This window comes from Chenopodium quinoa, unplaced genomic scaffold, assembly GCF_001683475.1.
Source record: "Chenopodium quinoa cultivar QQ74 unplaced genomic scaffold, ASM168347v1, whole genome shotgun sequence".
NCBI classification, from domain to species: Eukaryota; Viridiplantae; Streptophyta; class Magnoliopsida; order Caryophyllales; family Amaranthaceae; genus Chenopodium; species Chenopodium quinoa.
The window spans coordinates 1,591,931-1,612,881 of record NW_018744066.1 but is presented as its reverse complement, the minus strand read 5'-3'; the positions used below and the strand labels follow the sequence as shown (position 1 = coordinate 1,612,881).

The window sequence follows — 20,951 nt, the reverse complement described above, 5'->3', positions numbered from 1 at the left end:
ATTCGCCATTATACTGACTCACTATCAATTGTGAATCGGAACAGGCGTCTATCTTTCATGCCCCTGCCGCCTTGCACATGCGGATTCCAGCTAGTAAAGCTTCATATTCTGCCTCATTGTTTGAGGCCTGAAAACTGAAGCGTAGAGCATACTCGTACCTGTTGCCCTCTGGCGACTGACATATGACGCCTGCTCCACAACCATTTGATGTAGAGCTTCCATCCACATATACCTTCCAGACTTGGTCTGGATCTCAAGAATTAGGGGGACGAGTCATCTCAACAATAAAGTCAGCAAAGGCTTGCCCCTTCACTGCTTTTCTAGGCGCGAAAGTAACTTCGAGGCTCTGTATTTCAATGGCCCATTTGATCGTTCGGCCTGATGACTCCATGGTGGTCAGTAGCCGCTTGATAGGTTGATCTGTATACACGACGACTGCATGTGCCAAAAAGTAGGGCTTTAATTTTTTAACAGCCATGAAGAGTGCAAGACCAAATTTCTCCACTAAGGGATACCTCAACTCGGCATTTTTCAGTACATGACTGACAAAGTAGACCGGGAGCTAACAGCCGTCTCTTTCAGCAAGAAGAACAGCGCTTAACGCATGATCAGAGACGGCCAGGTACATGTAAAGTACTTCTTTGGGTAAAGGGCTGACCAGCCTCGGCAAGGAATGCAAGTGAACTTTCAATTTTTGGAAGGCCACCTCAGCATCCGGCCCCCATTCAAACCTTGCCTTCTTCTTAATTGCCTGGAAAAAGTATAGGCATTTGTCGCCTGATCGGCTTAGAAATCTTCCCAAGGCCGCCAGACAACCTGTTAACTTCTGAACCTCTCGGATGGTACGAGGCGACTGCATGTCGATGACCGCCTGCACCTTCTCAGGGTTCGCCTCTATTCCTCTCTGATTGATAAGGAATCTGAGAAATTTCCCAGACTCAACTCCAAAGACACATTTCTTGGGATTGAGCATGACATGGTGCCGCCTGAGTGTGGTGAAAGTTTCTCGGAGGTCCGACAGATGATCTTTCTGAAGTTTAGACTTGACAATCATATCATCAATATATGCCTCGACATTTCTCCCAATCTGATCAAAGAACACAGTGTTTATCATTCGCTGGAAAGTGGTCGGGGCATTCTTAAGACCGAACGACATGACCGTGTAACAGTATAACCCTTGATCAGTGACGAAGGCCGTCTTCTCTTGATCTTTCTTCCATAAAGGAATTTGATGGAAACCAGAGTGGGCGTCCATAAAGCTCATCAAAGCATGGCCGGCTGTTGAGTCGACCAGGTTATCAATTTTAGGCAGAGGGTAACTGTCTTTGGGGCACGCCTTGTTTAAGTCTGTGTAGTCTACACACATTCGCCAGGTGCCATTTGGCTTTTTAACAAGCACCACATTTGCAACCCAGTCTGGGAAGTAACATTGCCGGATGAACCCTCCATCAAGTAATTTTTTAACTTCGGCGGCTGCCGCCTGACTTCTTTCTTCGCCATGGTTCCCCTCCTCTGCCTTACCGGCTTCTTTTTCGGATCCACGGCCAGTTTATGTACCGCCAGATCAGGACTGATGCCTGGCATTTCATGGACTTCGAATGCAAAGATGTCCTTGTATTCTTTCAACAATTTGTGAAAGTCGTCATTCAGGACCCTTAGAGCAGTCGTCCCAACTTTGACTGTTCTGTTAGGACGCGAGTCATCTAAGATCAGGTCCGTATGCGCACCAGCTGGTTGAGGGCGGAATTCATCCGACCGCTCCTCTGCCAATGATTGCTATTTTCTGTCTTTTCTTGCGGCCCCCGTCTGGGATGCCTTTCTCTTCTTGCCGCCTGCTTCTTGAGCAGGCGCACTCTCCTTGACATTGTCAAGGTCTATTTTTCCACCACTCGACCCAGCAGTCATAACGGTGGGCTTGACATCCGAGAGATAGCACTCTCGGGCCATCCTCTGATCTCCCCTTAGGGACCCGACTGTTCCATTATCCCTCTCAAACTTGACCAACATAAGAGATGGGATTATAACAGCCTTAGAATTATTCAGGGTTGGTCGTCCCAGAATCATGTTGTAGGCCGAGAGTTCTTCTACTACCAGGAACCGGACTACCATGTGTCGTCCTTCCCCTTTTTCACCCAGGCGGATGGGTAAATCCACTCGTCCCACTGGGTGGACGACTCCTCCTCCAAACCCTACTAAAGGGTGGGGTGCCGGATGTATGCAATCAGTCTGATATTTTAGTTTCGATAGACATTTGCTACTGATGAGATCTGAGGAGCTTCCGGTATCTATGAGGATTCGGCCAACTCTCTGGTTGGCCACTTTACATTCAATAACGATAGGGTCGTCATGCGGCCCTCTTACCCCTCCTAGATCTTCTTCAGTGATGACAATCTCAGGAAATGAATATTTGGCTGGCCGTTCTTGGTGAACGGAATTTACATCTAGCCGTATGATATTGTCTTTGTTGCCCCTAATAGTGGGGCCGCCTCCTGAGAAGCCGCCTGCAATGGTGTAGACGACTGCATCATCTGTATCGGAGCTGTCGGCCTGTTGATTCTTTTTGGCCGACTGCTTTTTCGAGTAATTGTTCCCCGTAGATTTCTTGACATAAGTGTCAAGATCACCTTGCTCATCCAGGCGGTCCAGATACCGCATGAGACTGATGCATTCATTGGTGTGATGACCAACATCTTCATGATAATCACAGAATTTGTCTTGGTTCCGGTTGTTTGCAGAACCCTTCATGGGGACCGGCTTCTCAATTGAGATCCGTCCCTTGATTTCCTTTAGGATAAATTGGCTATCCTTGTTAAACGCATACTTTGGGGAGTATGGTTTGAATTCTTTCTTCTTCTGGGCCGACTGTTTAGAGGAATCAGCCGCCCAGACTTCTTTTCTCTTCTCGTCTTTGTTTGACGACTGTTTCTGTCGTCCTTCTCTTTTGTCGGACCTTTTCCTGTCTGACTGCTTTACCGTACTACAAAGATCAGTCGCCTGTATATAGGCTTCCGCTTCAATTAAGGCCTCTTGAAGAGTCGCCACCCTCTTTCGGACCAAATCAAATTTGAAGGTCGACCCGTCTTTGAGACCTGTGAAAAAGTCAGTGTAGGCTACTTCATCCGGTAACCCTTGAATCTGTATTCTCATCAGGTTAAACCGCCTGATGTAAGAACGAAGCCCCTCCTTCTCGCCCTGATGAATCGTTCCTAAATCAAGGGTCGTCTTCTTCGCAGGGATGTTCATGGCGAAGTTGGAGGTGAATAAGTAAGCAAGCGTCCTGAAGTTATTTACACAACCAGTCGGCAGGTTGCCGAACCATTGTTGTGCGATTCCTTTGAGAGTCGCTGGGAAACACTTGCACCAAGTGGGATCATCCAACCCTTGAAGGTACATCAGGTTGGTGAATGCCATCAGATGGTCTTCTGGGTTAGTAGTGCCGTCATAGGCGCCTACTAATACATTTTTCACTTTGGCCGGCTGAGCGGCTTCAGTAATTTCCTTGGAGAAGGCCGACGGCTGTTCGCCAAGTCTAAGCAACCGTAGCTGCCAGCCATAGGTTGGACATTTTTTGCTGCATGTCCACCAAACGGAGGTGGCTGCAAAAAATACTGTTGTTGCGGTACAAACGGTAAGTTTGGTACCGCCTGGTCGTTATGAAAGCCGGACTGACGGGAGGTGCCGCCTGACTGACTCTCATGATACGACTGAGTATGCCTCATCGAGGTATTGCGCAGACTGTCTTGGAAGTTTGAAGTAGAAGCCGACTCTGACAATCGGTCACTCCTCTTCTGCTCTAGCAGTAGCCGAGCATCTGTGTATGTTTTCCTCGACCCGTCTGCCTGAATATGACGAACAGGTTTCCTCTTTCCTGGAGTAGGAAAATGGTATTTTGTGAAATCAAGGGCAGGTGGCTCCCACTTCCTAGATTTAGGATGAGGGGTCGCCTCTCGCCCTTGAACTGGCTTCCTCTTCCGTGAAGTGGAGGGTTTCTTAGCCGACTGCTCCTTGTCCAGAGCAGGCGGCTTCTTGTTGATCAACTCTTGAATTTCTCCCTTGAAGTCCCTCATGAAGGTCATGAGTTCGTTCCTTGTGATGGGAGCAGACCTATCAGTCGGCTGCTTTCGAACAGGCGGTGCGCCTGCTGGCTCACTTCCAGTTTGAAGATGTTCCCGTTCCCTCCTTTCGGTATGATGGGTACGTCGGGCCCTTAGGGTCCCGTCTGAAGCTGTGTGAGCTTCAACTTCAAATTCATTCTCAGTATCGTGGTCCGACTGAACTAGAGGGTCGTCCAGGGGACGTCTCTCTTCAGGAGCCGGTACAAATGTGGATGCCATCTCAGAAGTACTCTCCCCACAGACGGCGCCAAAATGTTTCGGGGTTTTCTGATGTCCTGCGGGAGAGTTACAATTCCGAGACTGGAACCGGACGCCTGTACCTGCAAAACAAACGGATGCTCCGGATGATTGGAGATCCGCCTCCGACGGTCAAGTTAGTACTTGATTAAGGAGTAATTAATGCGGAAATTAAAGTGATTGGGTCTCTCTAGGTGAGAGTGTTTAATGTGTGTAATCTCCCTTAATGAGGATTAAGGGAGGTATTTATAACCTCGGGAAACGTGTCAATCCTAGGTTTAGGTTAACCTTAGGCTGATTAGGCTTCCCTCGGAAGTTGGGCCTAGGTGGCCGACTTCTCCATTAGGCATGGAGTATGCCACGTGTCATGACATAATAGGTCCAGGGTGGACGAATAAGCGTGTGCCACGTGGCAAGCCCTGAGAGGTCCAACTGGGGGACACTTGGCAGGACCTGAATGGCCCACGTGGCGCATTCCGATTGGTGGGAGCAAAATCCCCTAATCAAGTAATATTATTAATAACTGGGTCAAGATCATATGGTATTGTTGTTAATTAGTTGTAAATTATATCATAATAACTACATAATTAAATTTAATTATCATTATTAGATATCTTATTGGGTACCCGATAACCGATCCGAAAATCCGGGTACCCGGAGTCCGGGTACCCGAACTTATCGGTTCCGGTTATGGGTATCACTTTTAGTGATTTTGTTTATTGGGTACCCGAACTGTTAGTACTAACGGTACAGATACCTGTCCCATGCTCACCCCTACTTTAAACGGCTAATTTACCGATTTACAACTTCCAGCGATTTCATTAATTCAAGCTTACCACGAACATTTATGACAACATATAATGATCATATGTGGTTTCAAACGGAATTATATGATTTAAAGATTTATCCCCTAAAATCTCAAGCCTTTTCGACACCGAGCCCCTAAACATCCAAAATTACTCAAAAAACGTGGATATTAGCCTTTAATTTTTGGAGTTTTTTTACTTTTTTTCGCCCGAAAATAAATATTGCCGAAATATTTACCATGGTCCCTAATACCCTCTGGGAGTCCAATTGGGTGGGTGGAACCATCCAATTTACCTTTAAACGGCCAATTTACCGATTTACGTACAACTTCCACCGATTTCATTAATTCAAGCCTACCACGAACATTTATGACAACATATAGTGATAAAATCCAAACGGCATTATATGACCCCGAGATGTATCTCCTAAAATCTCAAGCCTTTTCGACACCTGGCCTTGAAACCAAAAATTTCTCAAAAAACATGGATAGCCATCAATTTTGGAATTTTTTAACTTTTTTTTGCACGGAAATAAAAATTGCTGAAATGTTTACCATAGTCCCTAATACCCTCAGAGAGTCCTATTGGGTAGGGTGAACCATCCAATTTGCTTTTAAACGGCCAATTTACTGGTTTACAACTTGCACTGATTTCATTAACTCAAACCTACCATGAACATTTATGACAACATATAATGATCATTTATGGTTCCAAACAGCATTATATGACCCCGAGATGCATTCCCTAAAATCTCATTTCTTTTCGACACCGGGCTCCGAAACCTTCGAAATTTCTAAAAAAGCATGGATATTAGCCTTCAATTTTTGAATTTTTTTGACTTTTTTCGCAAGAAAATAAAAATTGCCAAAATGTTTACCATGATCCCTAATACTCCCCGGGAGTCCAAATGCCTTGGTGGAACCATCCAATTTGCCTGTAAACGGCCAATTTACCAGTTTACAACTTGCACCGATTTCATTAACTCAAGACTACCATGAACATTTATGACAACATAGAATGATCATATATGGTTCCAAACGGCATTATATGACCCCGAGATGTATCCCAAATCTAAAGGATTTTTGACACCGGGCCTCGAAACCTCCAAAATTTCTCAAAAAGCGTGGATATTAGCCTTAAATTTTGGAATTTTTTGACTTTTTTCGCCTGTAAATAAAAATTACCGAAATGTTTACAATGGTCCCTAATACAATACTGGAGTACAATTAGGTGGGTGGAACCATCCAATTTGTCTTTAAATGGCGAATTTACTGGTTTACAATTTGCACCGATTTCATTAACTCAAGTCTACCACAAATATTTATGACAACATATAATGATCATTTATGGTTTAAAACATTACTATATGACCCCGAGATGTATCCACTAAAATTTCAAAACTTTTCGACTTCGGGCCCCGAAACCTATAAATTTCTCAAAACGCGTGGATATTAGCCTTTAATTTTGGAATTTTTTAACTTTTTTCGTCCGAAATAAAAATTCCTAAAATTTTTACCATGGTCCTAATACCCTTCGGTAGTCCAATTGGGTGGGTGGAACCACCAATTTGCCTCTAAACGTCCAATTTACTGATTTACAACTTGCACCGATTTCATTAACTCAAGCCTACTACGAACATTTATGACAACAAATTATGATCATAAATGGTTCCAAACGATATTATATGATCCCAAGATATATTCCCTAAAATCTCAAGTCTTTTCAACATAGCGTCCTGAAACCTCCAAAATTTCTTAAAAAAACATGGATTAAGCCTTCAATTTTGGAAATTTTTTACTTTTTTTTGCCCGGAAATAAAAATTGTCAAAATGTTTACCATGGTCTCTAATACCCTCCGGGAGTCCAAGTGGATGGGTGGAACCATTCAATTTGCCTTTAAACGACCAATTTATCGGTTTACAAATTGCACCGATTTCATTAAATCAAGCCTAACTCGAACATTTATGATAACATATAATGATCATATATTGTTTTAACGGCATTATTTGACCCCGAGATGTATCTCCTAAAATCTGTTACAAAACCGGGCTCGAAATTAACCCGGCTTGTTATTGACATGACCCAAATTCAACCCGACTTGTTATTGTCCGGAACCGAATTTTACCATACCTATTACTTACCCAACCCAAAAATTCAATCCGATCTGTTACTAACCCGACTCGAAATTAACACGACTTGTTATTGACCCGACCTAAATTCAACCCAAATTGTTCCTGACCCGATTTCAAATCACCTTAAATAGAATTTAGGCCTCTTTATTATTGTTGATCAAAGCATTTTGTCTTGGTAGACCAAGTCGGTCCACGCTTGCAAAAGAAAGGAGCATCATCCTCAAATTTAAGAGTTAAATATAATATATATTTGTTGTATGGTCAAAGGAGATAATTATCTTCCTAAATTATAGACTATAGTTCCCTAGTATATTGCCATATATATTATAGTCAAAGGAAATAATTTGCTTGATAAAAATGATAATAATCTCTTTATATTTAGTTGAACCCGAATATGACTTGACTTGGAAATGACCCGACCTGATTATAACCTTCTAATTATTGACTTAAACATAACCCGACTTGTATCTGAGAATGGCCCGACTTGGAAATGACCCAACTTGATTATAACCCGCAAATTATTGACTTGAACCGAACCCGAGAATGATCCGACTTGAAAATGACCCGATCTGATTATAATCCGCAAATTATTGACTTGAACCGAACCCGACTCAAACTCGAGAATGACCCGACCTGATTCTAACCCGCAAATTATTGACTTGAACCGAACCTGACTCGAACCCTAGAATTACCCTAACCCGTTTTAACCCAAATTAAACCCGACCTATTGTTCACCCAACCTGTTATCAACCCGGCCTAAATTCAACCCAAACCCGATAAGAAGTATGACTCGACGCAACCCGACTCAAGCATGACCCAACCCAAACCCGACCCGCATAGGTTATGAAACTAATCTGAAATTCTGGATTAACAAAATCAAATTCCAATTGCTTTTACTACTGTAAGCAAAAAAAACGTCTGTCAAAAAATATTTAAATGTAAATGTACTAAATGTCAAACTTGTGTATAGATTATAAGTACCCAAATATAAAAGTAAAAGATTTACAATTTTAAAAAATGCGAAGTACTAAATAATTCAGGTAGTGACAACTGACAAGTGAGAATAAAACTACCAAGAGAAACAGTTTTTTGATGTTCGAATCTATTTAACAAAAACAAAATTACTCGAATTCGCAGAAAGCCCATTTACTATGGATTTTGAGCTTTCAAGTTTCACTATCTCGAATTTTGACATCAAAATGGAGTTTATATGATATACAACAAAGTCATGCATATATATAGCTTTTCCATATCACTGAAAAAACATTTCGTGTCTATCTAGTTCCAGACACCGAATAAGAAGCCTAGTCCTGTAGTGTGGTTGACTGGTTGCCCATATGTTTAAAGAGTAAACATCGTAATCAGCAGATATGTCTGAATAGTTTTTCAGGAAGCCAAAAAAGGCCAGTGCATCACCAGATCTTCTTTTTGACCCAGAAGAGTAGCACCACAACTCCGATTACAATTGCTACAGGCGCCCATTTCCGGATCAGAGCCTACAAATTCACAATAGATCAATATATAATATTTGAACATACTACTTCCATTCGACAAATAACTGCCAACATTTTTATAAAGGGATAACAGTTTTCTCACATAGGTAGTTAACAAGAAAAAGATGTGATCTGCATTTAGTCATTAGGTTCAAAATCTGCAGCAGTACTTTAACAATTACAGATTAGAAGACCTTAAGTGCTGTAAAAACTAACCTGTCGATTTAGGTCTTTTGCCTTATCAGCGTAAATCCGTGATTCAGATGTTAAGCGGCTTGACATTTCGCTGACCTCTGCAGAAGTGAATTAAAAATGATTTAAACAACACAGAGCAAGACATTAGGAGTAGATATACACAACTTATCTCAGCCAATAGCTAAGGAATTTTTTTATCAAGCACCCCCAGAAAAAAGAACAAAGATACCATAGTGATACCAATTAAAGTGCAAACTAACAGTAGGAGGTGAACAAAAAAGCTGATTCGCCTCAAAAGAGAAGGAAAAATAATCAGTTACGCTAAATAATGGCAAAAGAAACATTTAAAACAGTTCACATAGACAACATAGCAACAACTAAGCAAGGTAAAGGAGTGACAAACAGGAACACACACAAGCATGCAATGAAGCAGAACAAGAGCGAAAATTAAGCTAGCTAGCTAGCAAGCAAGCAAACAAAGAAGCAAAAAAGTATCAATGGCCTGCCAAATATGGAAATATGTTATGAACAAACTCACCAAGAATTATTTTCTATTATTAAATATGGAATATGGAAAGCACACACATAAATGCATTTTCAGCTGCCTTCCAACATAATAGATTATCACCATCCTAATTTGCAAACAATTCCCACAGGTGTCATCTATGGCCTTATGGAGAAAATCTTAGCTTCAAAAAAGATGTTTATCAATTGAAAATCAATTCAGTTCACCATACAGAGAGGCAGCAAAAAAGAAACCACCCCTGAAATTTTCAGCCATGGTCCCCGTCCAAAAAGAGCAAAAATGTTTACAATTTTTTTCCACATATTCCCAGTTATGAAGTATTAAATATCGAATCCCTTCCCCAGCCTTAAATTTCCCAAATTAATTTCAAATAAGGCAAAAAATGAACAGTTACAACTTGAGTTGGCTTGAATAAGTAGGCATATAGAGCTAAAAAGTTTATTTACATGCATTCTAGATTTTGATTTCAGGTTTAAATCCAACAGTTTACACTACACAAATATTTCTATGGACACCTAATTCCTTCATAGGCCTACAGCCAGCAATTAATTCATTTCACATCCTTTGGCATGCAAAACTTGCATTATTTCATATCCAATTAATCGAAAATGCCATCTTCTAATTCGGTTGCCATGTCCCATACGGCCATACCTGTATAACCATTTAAAGACAAATCGCTTGTTCATAATATAACCAGAATCTAAGCTAAAGAATCAAAAAGTGATGTCATAAAACGTGTTCATGGTCCAGTGCCAAGAAAAATATCATCAATTTTACATCCAGATCATTTATTCTTCATTGCAAGGCACAGCTATTTTAAAGACTCCTTGATTATAAGTTTTATACCTTGATACCATGGAGAGAGAGAGAGAGAGAGATGAACAGGAGATTTAGCATTGGCCCAAAATATATATATATATATATATATATATATATATAACCCAGAGAAAGTGACAGTAAATTTCATACATCTATGCCTAAGGACTATGGAGTAAAGGGAAAAGAGCAATTCAACAACAGCAACTCTTCCTATCAATTACTAGGACGGCATTCATAAAAGATAGTATCAAGAAAAGTGAAAATGATACTTAGAGATAGCTAAGCTTAGAATGAAGTACTTTGTTTTCAAAACAAAGTTGGAAAGGAGGCAAGTGAGGGCTGAGGCAACTAGTCTACAAGCTAAAATTGGAAAAAAGTAAACTTCCATGGAGATAATCAGACTTCAGGCATAATTCATCCATGAGAAAAGCTAAGAGGAGAGGCACAGCCTTCCAAATTGTTCCTAGAGCAGCTCACCAAGAGAGAGTTCGAAGTAAAATTGCTACATACAGAAGGTCTTGCCTGCGGTTTTAAGTAAATTATGTCAAAGAAATAAAACATCAACCCCCCCCCCCCCAAAAAAAAAAAAAAAAAAAAAAAAAAAAAACAGTAATCTGCATACATATTCTAGGACAACTATGCTAGACAGTACAACAAGCCTACAATATCTTCAGCTTATAGGTCAACACCACGCAACACTATTCTATTGACTCTTATCCAACCCATCCCAAACACCAGAAGAACTTGATGATTTTGCAGATAGTTAATGTGCAAAGAAGAATGATGGTCTAGCATGCCCTTCCTCTCCACAGCTATTAGCTATCTTAGTATCTTATTCAGAAAACAGCCTAACAAGAATACTAGTCTTACTTCAAGCAATGCTATCAACTATTCTATGTTTTATTATTCACTGCAAACTCTCATGCACTCTCCAGTTTCATTGCTCAAAAACAAGAACTAATGTACACAATTTACCATGTCACTCGAAAGTCCATTCATGGGTAAGGCATCCTAGGATATTTCCAGTCAAATCTAGGAAACATCTGTCGTAAAAGCCTAGCTTATTGCTGCGGTATAATATATTGGAAGCATTGCAAACAAAGTTTCAAGATCTGTTGAGCAGAAAAAGGTTCAGGAAAAGAAATTATGTGTTGGGCATGTGTGACTTACGGTCCAATTTTTCTCCAACACCAAGGACTTCTTGCACATTTCGGGTCATGATTTGGTGCACTTCATAGAGTTCGTCATTCAGTTTGGAAATGTTCCTCTGGGTACGGGTATCCTGGTACAACTTCTTTGTTCTCTGTATAAATGTATCTTTAGAAGGAAACAATAAATATTATGAAAAAATATAATTAGTGGCACAGTTTCTTGAAGTCATGAACCAAAAGCAAATGCAAAAACAAACAGGACATTAACTAATTAACATACCAAACTTAATGAACGCATAAGGTCTAGCAGCAGTTTCTATCTGATTCCCATTTACACGCTCAAATTCACTCTTGAGATCTTCCAGGTACTGAAATGCAAGCTTCTTTGGGTAAGCCCGATCACACATTGTCAAATAACAAACAGGGCCCTCAATGATATAGCTGTTACCCAATGTTAAGGTCATACTGAAATCAAAATATACTAGCACTAGTTTGTCACGGCAGTATCAGACTATCAGCTAAAGAGGGAGAGCACATTGGCAGGATTAACCATCATAATAATGTACGATAGTTGCATTTCAACACTTCAAAGGAGAAAAGAAAGCCAAACATTGAACAGTCAATATATACACAACATTTGCTAACAATCAGTAAAGGAAATTCAACTGGCATGGAATCAAGGATAATATGGGAAAAAGCTGCAGATAGAAGTGCAGATAGCAGGCCTAATGCCACAGAAAAGGTTCCGATAGTAAGAAGTCTCAGACCAAGCTACACAAGCGCACTTGAATATGATCAACGTGTGTTTTTTTCTTTTAAAACAAAGACACCTCCATATTTTATTAATTGGAGAAAAAAGCACAAGCATAGAAGCATAGGCAGAACACTCTAATTTTAAAGAAGATGTCAAATGGGTCCATAACTCCATAATCAGTAAATCACCAGGGACCAGCAAATTCAGCACTGAAGATTCACTTTGGTTTTTCTTGGTAAAGAGAGAACAGAAGGGAACAAGTCCCTTGTTTGGATAACAGGTTGGGGCTTGGGGGAGAGATTCATTGTCCCCTGCCTTAAATAAACATCATCCCTCCGAAAAATAGAGAGATTTGGAGAAAAAATTGAGCTCCACATTCCCCTTCCCTTTTTCCCCTACCCTTCCATCTCTTTCCCTCTGCTTCAATTCCTCTTTTATCTAGCTATCCAAACAAGTGTGAGTAACTGAGTACACATGAGATTTTATTCTCTACCTACATAGTAATCTTTTATAAGAAACTAACTAAAGCAAGATTAACACATCAACCGGCACACCAATACAAACAGCCTACATCTGATGCAAAACTCATTCCTGTTTATCAATAAAAAGCATTCAGACAATTAACAGATATGGAGTAACTCGTTCTCACACAAAAACAAAAGGCACGACCAAATAAACAGAATCCAGACCTCAGCCAATAAGGCCATAGGCCTAACTCAACAACAGCACAATGTAGCTCCCGCAGGGTAGGATTTAGAGAGATCAACATATGCTACCTCACTTAAAGGAATTCTCTATCCCAAATTAACATCTCATTTAGGAACACATAGTCGCACAAATTTCTCATCTTGCCATATCACCAATCTACGTTGATTATTGAAATTCGGTTGATCAGATGACAAAACCAAAAGGACACCTTATAAGGGGGCATACCATACGAAACCACGACCTTATCCCATACCAACTTAGACTGGTTAAACAACTGCCATCGATCAACCCATAAGTACTACTCATCATCAAAACACCATCAATAAGACTCATTCTTCCTATAATTCATGATTAGCAAAATACAACAATCAATACCCGAAGCAAACATAAGAGAAAGATACGAGCATCCCAAGCTCTCATCTCCCTCCTACCGCCGCCTCCCTCCAATTTTCAAACAATTTACAAGCACCTCATCAACACAAGCCATAACTGCATATAGTGCAATTCAAATCCAAATGCTCCTCTTCCTAAAATTCATATACTACACCATTACACAAAGCGAAAAAGAGAGAGATTACGGAATCCCAAACACTCGTACCCCCGACCGCCATCTCTCTCCCATTCCTAACAATTAACAACCAACAGAACAACACAATTAACATCTACACAACTACAATGCACTCAACTTTACACATTGCATGTAATCAATCAAAAATTGCTGGAAAAAAAATGAAGGATACTGAAATATGTAAGGTCCACTCTCAACAGACATTCTAGAAGGATCATTTTGACCTTTCGAAAGATTTTTGAACAAAGCTTTGATTTGCTGCTTGTAATATTCAGCATCTTGCACATCACGCCCATCATCTAATCCTTCTGCTAATGGTAGACCATCCATTACTCGAGCAATCATCGTTAACTTCACCATTTTTTCCTACTTTAATCAACTGCAAATCAAATCAAATCGCAACAAAAATCAAATCAAATGAAAAAGATTTCGAAATTTAACAAATTAGGGCTTCAAATTTGGGGAATTTCAACCAAAATGATGAACATTTAAATGCAAATTCGAAATGAATTCCAGAATTATTACCTGAAACAAAATTCAAATCGATGATCTTCAGATCTCTGAGCTTAGAATTCGTGAAGATCTCGGAGAATTGGAAAAACGTGGTTGATTTTTCCGAAGGAAATGAACATAAATATTTTGTAGGGTTTTAAGTTTTTTTTTTTAATGAAAAAAACATTAAAAAAAGAATAAAAGAAAAAGAGAAAGAAAAAAAAAACAATTTTAATCACTCGTAATCCAGAAAAAGCAGTAAAAAGAAAAAGAGCGGGTGAAAGAGGAAAAATACAATAATTTAATTTTGAGGATTACATTTTTTTGGTTGGACCCTTTGGGTTTTTGGGCCTTTGGGCTTAGGCTTTTTGACCCATTAATTTACGTGGATGAATACGAGTCTTTTCGCTTAATAAATGGATTGGGTTAGTGTTGAAAGTTAACGATGATTGCTAAAAATTGAGTAAGAATTCGAAATTTAACATATTAGAGCTTCAAATTTGGGGATTTTCAACCAAAATGATGAACATTTAGCTTTTTAGCACAGTTTAAAGACATGAAGTAGCATATACACGTTAATTCTTCGTAGCTTTAATATTCTAGCAAGTTAAGGATTGGTCAAGAATGAATTGACCAAATAATATAATGAATCTAGGATAATAAATAATCTCTAGTTTTAATGGGTAAGTATCTTGAAAATATTACTTTAACATCTTTAACTAGTCAACCACCCTAGTGATTTTTATTAAAGTTGTGTCAGGGATTTTAATACGATTTATCACGTAGGTCAAGTTGTTGTCACGGGTTTTCAACACATTTAATATCTCATCTTTTACCTCTAATCACAAACGAAGGGTAGTCTACTAATGTTGAACCTCATGTTTTGCTTATACTTATATCGACTTGTTTTGAAAAATAGAAAATACAATAAACACCTAATAAGTTTGAGAATCTCACTCCTTGTAGTCTTGTACCAATATTCCAAATGTTTTGGAATAGAATTTCCATTGTTACATAACTTATGTTTGATCTACCTCCTATTCGGATTCGGATCTATTTTATCGGATTCGAATTTGGACTAATTTTAAACGGATTCGAATCGGATTTTTTCCTTCGGATCGGATCGAATTTGAATCGAACTCGGATTAAATTGTCATCCCTATTCATAAGTGGTATTCAGAACTCTCTCTCCTATTCTTTCTTAGATACCTTGGGCAGTTAGGCCCAATTTGCAATCTTCACCGAGCAATCAAATAAGCCTTGGCCCATAGTTTGATAGCCCATGTTAGGAATAGTCCAATTGGCTAACGCTTTCTTTTGGATTTGTTTATGTTCTAACTGTTACAAAACAAATAAATAATTAAATACATAAATAAATAGATAAATAAATAAATGATTATAAATCAATAGCATTAAAATTGGTCCTACTTTTACATTAAAATAATATCATCAATCGCGTGAAAAATTATGCTAATTCTTATTGGTCATTTTATTGATATGGACAAGATTAATGTCAAGTTCAAATATAAAGTTGTTTTTTTTTTTTTTTTGTTTTTTTTTTTTTGGGGATAACAAATTGTCATTGTACAAAACCTTAAAAAAACATGACCCATAAACTATTTTACAAATCTAGAATTTCCCAAGAACAATGATCCAACTCTAAAATGATCCCAATGCAAAGGCCAAAGTTATTCACCATCATATTTGATTTTGGTGTTCTTTTAGTGGTATAGCTAGTACAAAACGATAAAAGAAAGTGCTAAATTATAGGTGTTGAGTGATTTGAGTCCATTTAAGAACATTTGGGCTTATATTATAATTTTATAAACTATATTATCTTAAATAAGTGCAACGGTAAGCAATAATCTTGTAGATGTTGTGGCCCAAGCTAGGTAAGATATTCAATCAACAATTCTTACGTAATTTTAATTTTCGCATATAAAACATGCATATGATGCCAATTTCTTAACCACGGATTTTCTTCCTTCCAAGGTATGGAGTAGAACATTGCAAGAATTTGGTAGTATATAAATATATGGATAGATTAGCCTCATTAGAAGTTTCTTACACGTCTGTTTTATATTTTTTGCAATTTTAGGATATTATTTGTGAGATATAAAATATTTAAAGTTGCAAAAAATATAAAATGAAGGCGGTATTTATGTTTTCGTTAAAGCTCGAATATAATATGATTTACCATGTACAAGTACAAATAATTGAATAATGAATTGTACTCTATACTTACCACTCCACAATTTTCAAGCTTACATCTTATCCCTACATTTTCTGCCAATTAAATTACGTTGTAAGATTGTGAAGTCAATTTTTGGAGTTGAGATATACTGTTACTTGAGATGGAAATTTCGTTAATACAATTAGTTAATTGTGAACCACTAAAATTACACCTTACTAAAATAATAAGTCAAAGATGAAAATTTAGGTACACTTTTATGAAAATTTCTTAATCATCCTAAAATTTTGACATTATTATTAACCAACATATAATTATTGGATTAATATTAAATTGAGAAATAAAAGCTTCAACAATAATACAATATGACGAAGATGTTTCTGATGTGCAAAAGTATCAACGACAAAAAATATCATTGACAATAAGCAAAGCCTTTTGCTTTTGTATCACACCCTAATAATACTAATAATCATCAATAATAAATTACTAACAATTCATCATACATGTATAAACACTGTAACGTACATACATCAAACCTAAAGTGTGAAACACAACATTAAAAAATCAAAATAGAAAAATGTTGGATTATAATAGAAAATAATAGTAAAACAAATGTAAATTTCATAATCCCTCCGTATTTTAATAATTACTCTTATCAAATGTAATTATGGGCCTGTTTATATTTACTGAACTGAGCTGAACTGAACTGAACTGAATGCAGCTGAACTGAACTGAACTGATTGGAACTGAACTGAACTGAACTGAACTAAGCTGAAATGAATATTTTATGAGAGAGAGAAATTAAGAGCTGAACTGAACTGAACTGATTGGAGCTGAACTGAACTGAAAATAAGTAAATATGAACAGGCCCTATATTTTAAATTTTTAATAAGTGTTATAAAGTACAATTTTATTTTTATTTTTTTGCTAAAAATCTACATTTTTTTCTCCTACATTCATTATTTTTCAATAGATTATTAACCCCTTATCTTTCTACAACGCAGTAATACAAAATTTTAATACTCCAAATACTTCATTTATCTATTATTTTATTTAAATCAAATAAGTTGTACAAAATTATACTACATATGTCGATCAAAATATAACACTTAATAAAATTAATAAAATAAAAAGGGTTTACTATATTCCAACAAAACGTTGCATCAAAAACTATTCCAATTAAGGAAAAAATAAATTAATAAAAATGGAAGTTCCTATACTAGTATACGTGGCGAATGGAGGGTAACCAACAGACAAACGAATTTTCTTCGAAAGCGTGAGAGACTTTTCTTCATGTGAAAAATTGGCAAGGTCAGCCAACGAACTCATTTATAGTGTTTTATGTCTCAACCATGCCATCTGTTAGCAAAGCAGAATGTATATTAATTACCACCATACTTGTTTAGTTGTTTAGATGTTTTTTGTTCGTTATTATTGTTGCGAGTTTTCATTCTCTTCCCGTGTTTTCGCTATCACTGAATTAAGATGACTTAAACTAACATACACAAGTTATTTCAATTCACTATAATTGCATCATACATTCATACTAATCAATGCGGCACAACTTAGCAACAAAGCGAGTTTGCTTGAAATCTTACATATGTTGAATGGAAAGTTTATTTGGCAATTAGCGTGTTGCTAGCTCGTTGGAGACACTCTTATGAGATGTTAATCTTTTAAATGTATGAATTCCTCTGCTCCTTTTGTACTTCACTTTCGCCTAATTAAAATCAGCAGCGATTTAACTTTAATGATTATTTGTTATCACATAATTAAAACGAATTGATATACATACAACATACATACATTGTTTCAATATACGGAGTAATTGTGTCACTTGTATATTGAAAGTTGAAATACTAAGTTTTGCTTGGTGGGGAACTCACCTTGTCACAAGTTCGAACCCTACTAACTACAAAATACTTGGAAGTAGGGGAATTCCCTTACCTCCCTCGTCTACTCTCAAGCGCTGACCTGTAGTGTTGGACTGGCTAAACTTGTAAGAGTTGTTGGTTTAATAGTGTCTTTCATCTTACCTTTTAAAATAAAATACTAGTAAATTGAATGTCGAAATCAAAATTATACACTTAAAAAATTAAAATCCGACCTCATAGTTTTATGCAATGTTTATCTTATAAAAAACTAAAATCAAAATCCGCCCTCATAGTAGCCTAAATAGTCCAGTTTTGTATAACTTGACAATTATATGATTAATTATCTTTTGAAGTCTCAAAACCAAAAATTGAAAACGGGTATATGTAGTAGACCAATCCATTTAGATGACTAATCAAATAAACAACGTATAAATCTTAATTAATATACATTTCTTTTTCCTAATCCTTTTCTTTACTAGTACTTTAATGATTTAATCCAAAACTTTAGGAAAACAATTTGGACACTTGTCAAATAAATCATCATAACGTGTAAACATATGAATAGCCCAAATAAGATTTTTGGTAGAACCAAAAATGACGTATCATCGTTTGATGTTGACTTTTGTTTTAGAATGGGGTCCACAGTAATGAGCTGTTCTGTTGTGCACTCAATAGAAATTCACTTTAATTACGAAACGAAACGTTTTTTTTTAAATGAACAAAATTGAACCGTCCGATTTGGAAGTACATTGTACAAATGGACAATTAAGATTGTAGCTATTTAAAGTTTTTTTCTAGCCTAGGTTTAGAGGGTAGGCGATAAGCAAAAGGTGCCAAGATATAAACTTGACTTATGAAAAGTAAGGTCAAGTTAAAAAACGTTTTGTGGGCCCTTGATGCTTTTGTTATATGACACGTACCCTAGTTATATATTTTGGAATCCAAAGGAAGATTTAAAGAATGAGTGAAAATCTTGGTCATCACTCATTTACTGGTTACATTATTGTGGATACCTTTGATATATGGGTTAATAATGTTAAGGCTCTGTTTTGTTTTGTTTTTTGTTTTTTGTTTTTTTTTTTTCAAGTTTATGAGTAGATATCATCAAATTATTATTACTCAACATAGCAAATAAAGGCGTAGCCAGGAATTAAAAGCTGACGGGGCAAAGATTCTTGTATTTTCTAGGGCTAAAATACATTCGTGTTAAGTGTTAGGATTGACAATATTTCTACTGTATACAAAATTTAAAGTTCATCTTTTAACTTTTTTTTTTTAAAAAAAAAAAAAACAAAGTTCATCACTTTACCTTAACATTATAACAAATCACAAGATCACAAAAATAAAATAGTGTCCATTTTTGTTTTATTATCAATAATAAAATCACTAAAAACCACTGATAAATCATACGGAGTAAGGGTCTACTCTTATACGATTATTTTCAGTTCAGTTCAGCTCTAATAAGTTCAGTTCAACTTAACTCTAATAAGTTCAGCTCAGTTCAGCTCTAATAAGTTTATTTCAATTCAATTCAGTTCAGTTCAGCTCTAATAAGTTCAGTTCAGCTTAGTTCAGTCACTGAGAACATGCCTGTCTCATTTCTTGAAGTTGGCTATTCTACAACTAGAGTAAAACAATAAGAAGATTGGTTGAGCTCCCAAGAGGTCCACATACTCAAGGCTCAAACACACTTCTTTACTATCCTTAATTAAGATTTCCAATCTCTTAAATACCTGGTTAGAAACGAATACAAATGTGTATATGAATCAGATCTTTTCACAATTTGAAAATTAGAGTTCAATCACGACAATTGATTGCAATCGATGTCACAAAAGCCATTCCATTTCAAGAGATTGGACAAGTCTCCCATGGATGTGATGCATGGAGATTGGATATACATTCAAGATCAAGTTTTTATTTCCGATTATTGTATATATCACGTAAAGATAAATTATACCTCTCTTTCCTATTATTTGTAAAGATTTGATATAAACTGTAAGTGAAAAACGTTTAATTATTGCAAACAATATGAAACGGACTTAGTATTATTGGTCAGTATTTTATCATGAATTCTAACGCGAAAGAACTTTTTTTTTCAAAAAAAAAAAGTTCTTTAGATGCATCATTATCTAATATTTTAATAAATTAAGGGTAATAATATACTTCTCCCGTTTTTATTTTATTGCACCATTAGGACTTTTACACTATTCACTTAAACTTCTTTGACCATCATTTTTTATTTATCCATTCGGAAAAATATAGTCATGTGGGATCTAGTTAGATTCGTCTCGAAATCTTCTTTTCAAATATCAATTTTTTATAATTTTTACAAAAGTATAATTGAAGCTATTCATAGCCAAAAAAATGCGTTGGCAAGCGTGAAATCCCTCATGGTGCAATAAAAAAAGAACGGAGGAAGTATGTAACCATTAGCATTATGTATAACTGTATAAGCATTCAATATACTCCCAAAATGGAGTTAAGCTGAGAATTCATGATTAAAATGATGTGCAGATCGGTATAATTGATGTTAAACTTTTCTCAATCTTTCCTTTTTGAGTTTTTTTTTATATATAACGCTTATACCTGTGTTTATCATTTTTCATTAATTTTTTTTAAGGAAATAGGGAATTTGTTTGTATTTTAAGGAATGAATACGAAATTATATTTCTAAAAAAGAAAAAAAAAAAAAATTAATCTACGAAAGTGTCGTGTAAATTGTGACGACTGATTGCTGATTGGAGCACAAAATCACGATCTTACAAAAAAAAAAAAAAAACCGACATTAAATTAAAACTAAGAAAAAGAAAGAAAAAAGACACGTGGCGTAGACAAGCCAAAAAGCAGCTGAAATAACAAGTACGACTTTTCACTATGCCCCAAAATCTAA

The 20,951-nt window shown here is 36.8% G+C and overlaps 1 protein-coding gene across 1 annotated transcript; it reads right to left on the bottom strand.

The window, feature by feature from the left end:
* Positions 1 to 8,341: 8,341 nt before the first annotated feature.
* Positions 8,342 to 14,187, bottom strand: LOC110690947 (25.3 kDa vesicle transport protein-like). The gene is made up of 6 exons (XM_021867867.1): positions 14,030 to 14,187; positions 13,677 to 13,883; positions 11,755 to 11,915; positions 11,494 to 11,640; positions 9,000 to 9,076; positions 8,342 to 8,786 (listed from the first exon to the last, which is right to left on the bottom strand). The coding sequence occupies exons 2-6, from the start codon at positions 13,862 to 13,864 to the stop codon at positions 8,703 to 8,705; spliced, it is 657 nt and encodes a 218-aa protein (XP_021723559.1). The 5' UTR covers positions 13,865 to 13,883; positions 14,030 to 14,187; the 3' UTR covers positions 8,342 to 8,702.
* Positions 14,188 to 20,951: the final 6,764 nt, after the last annotated feature.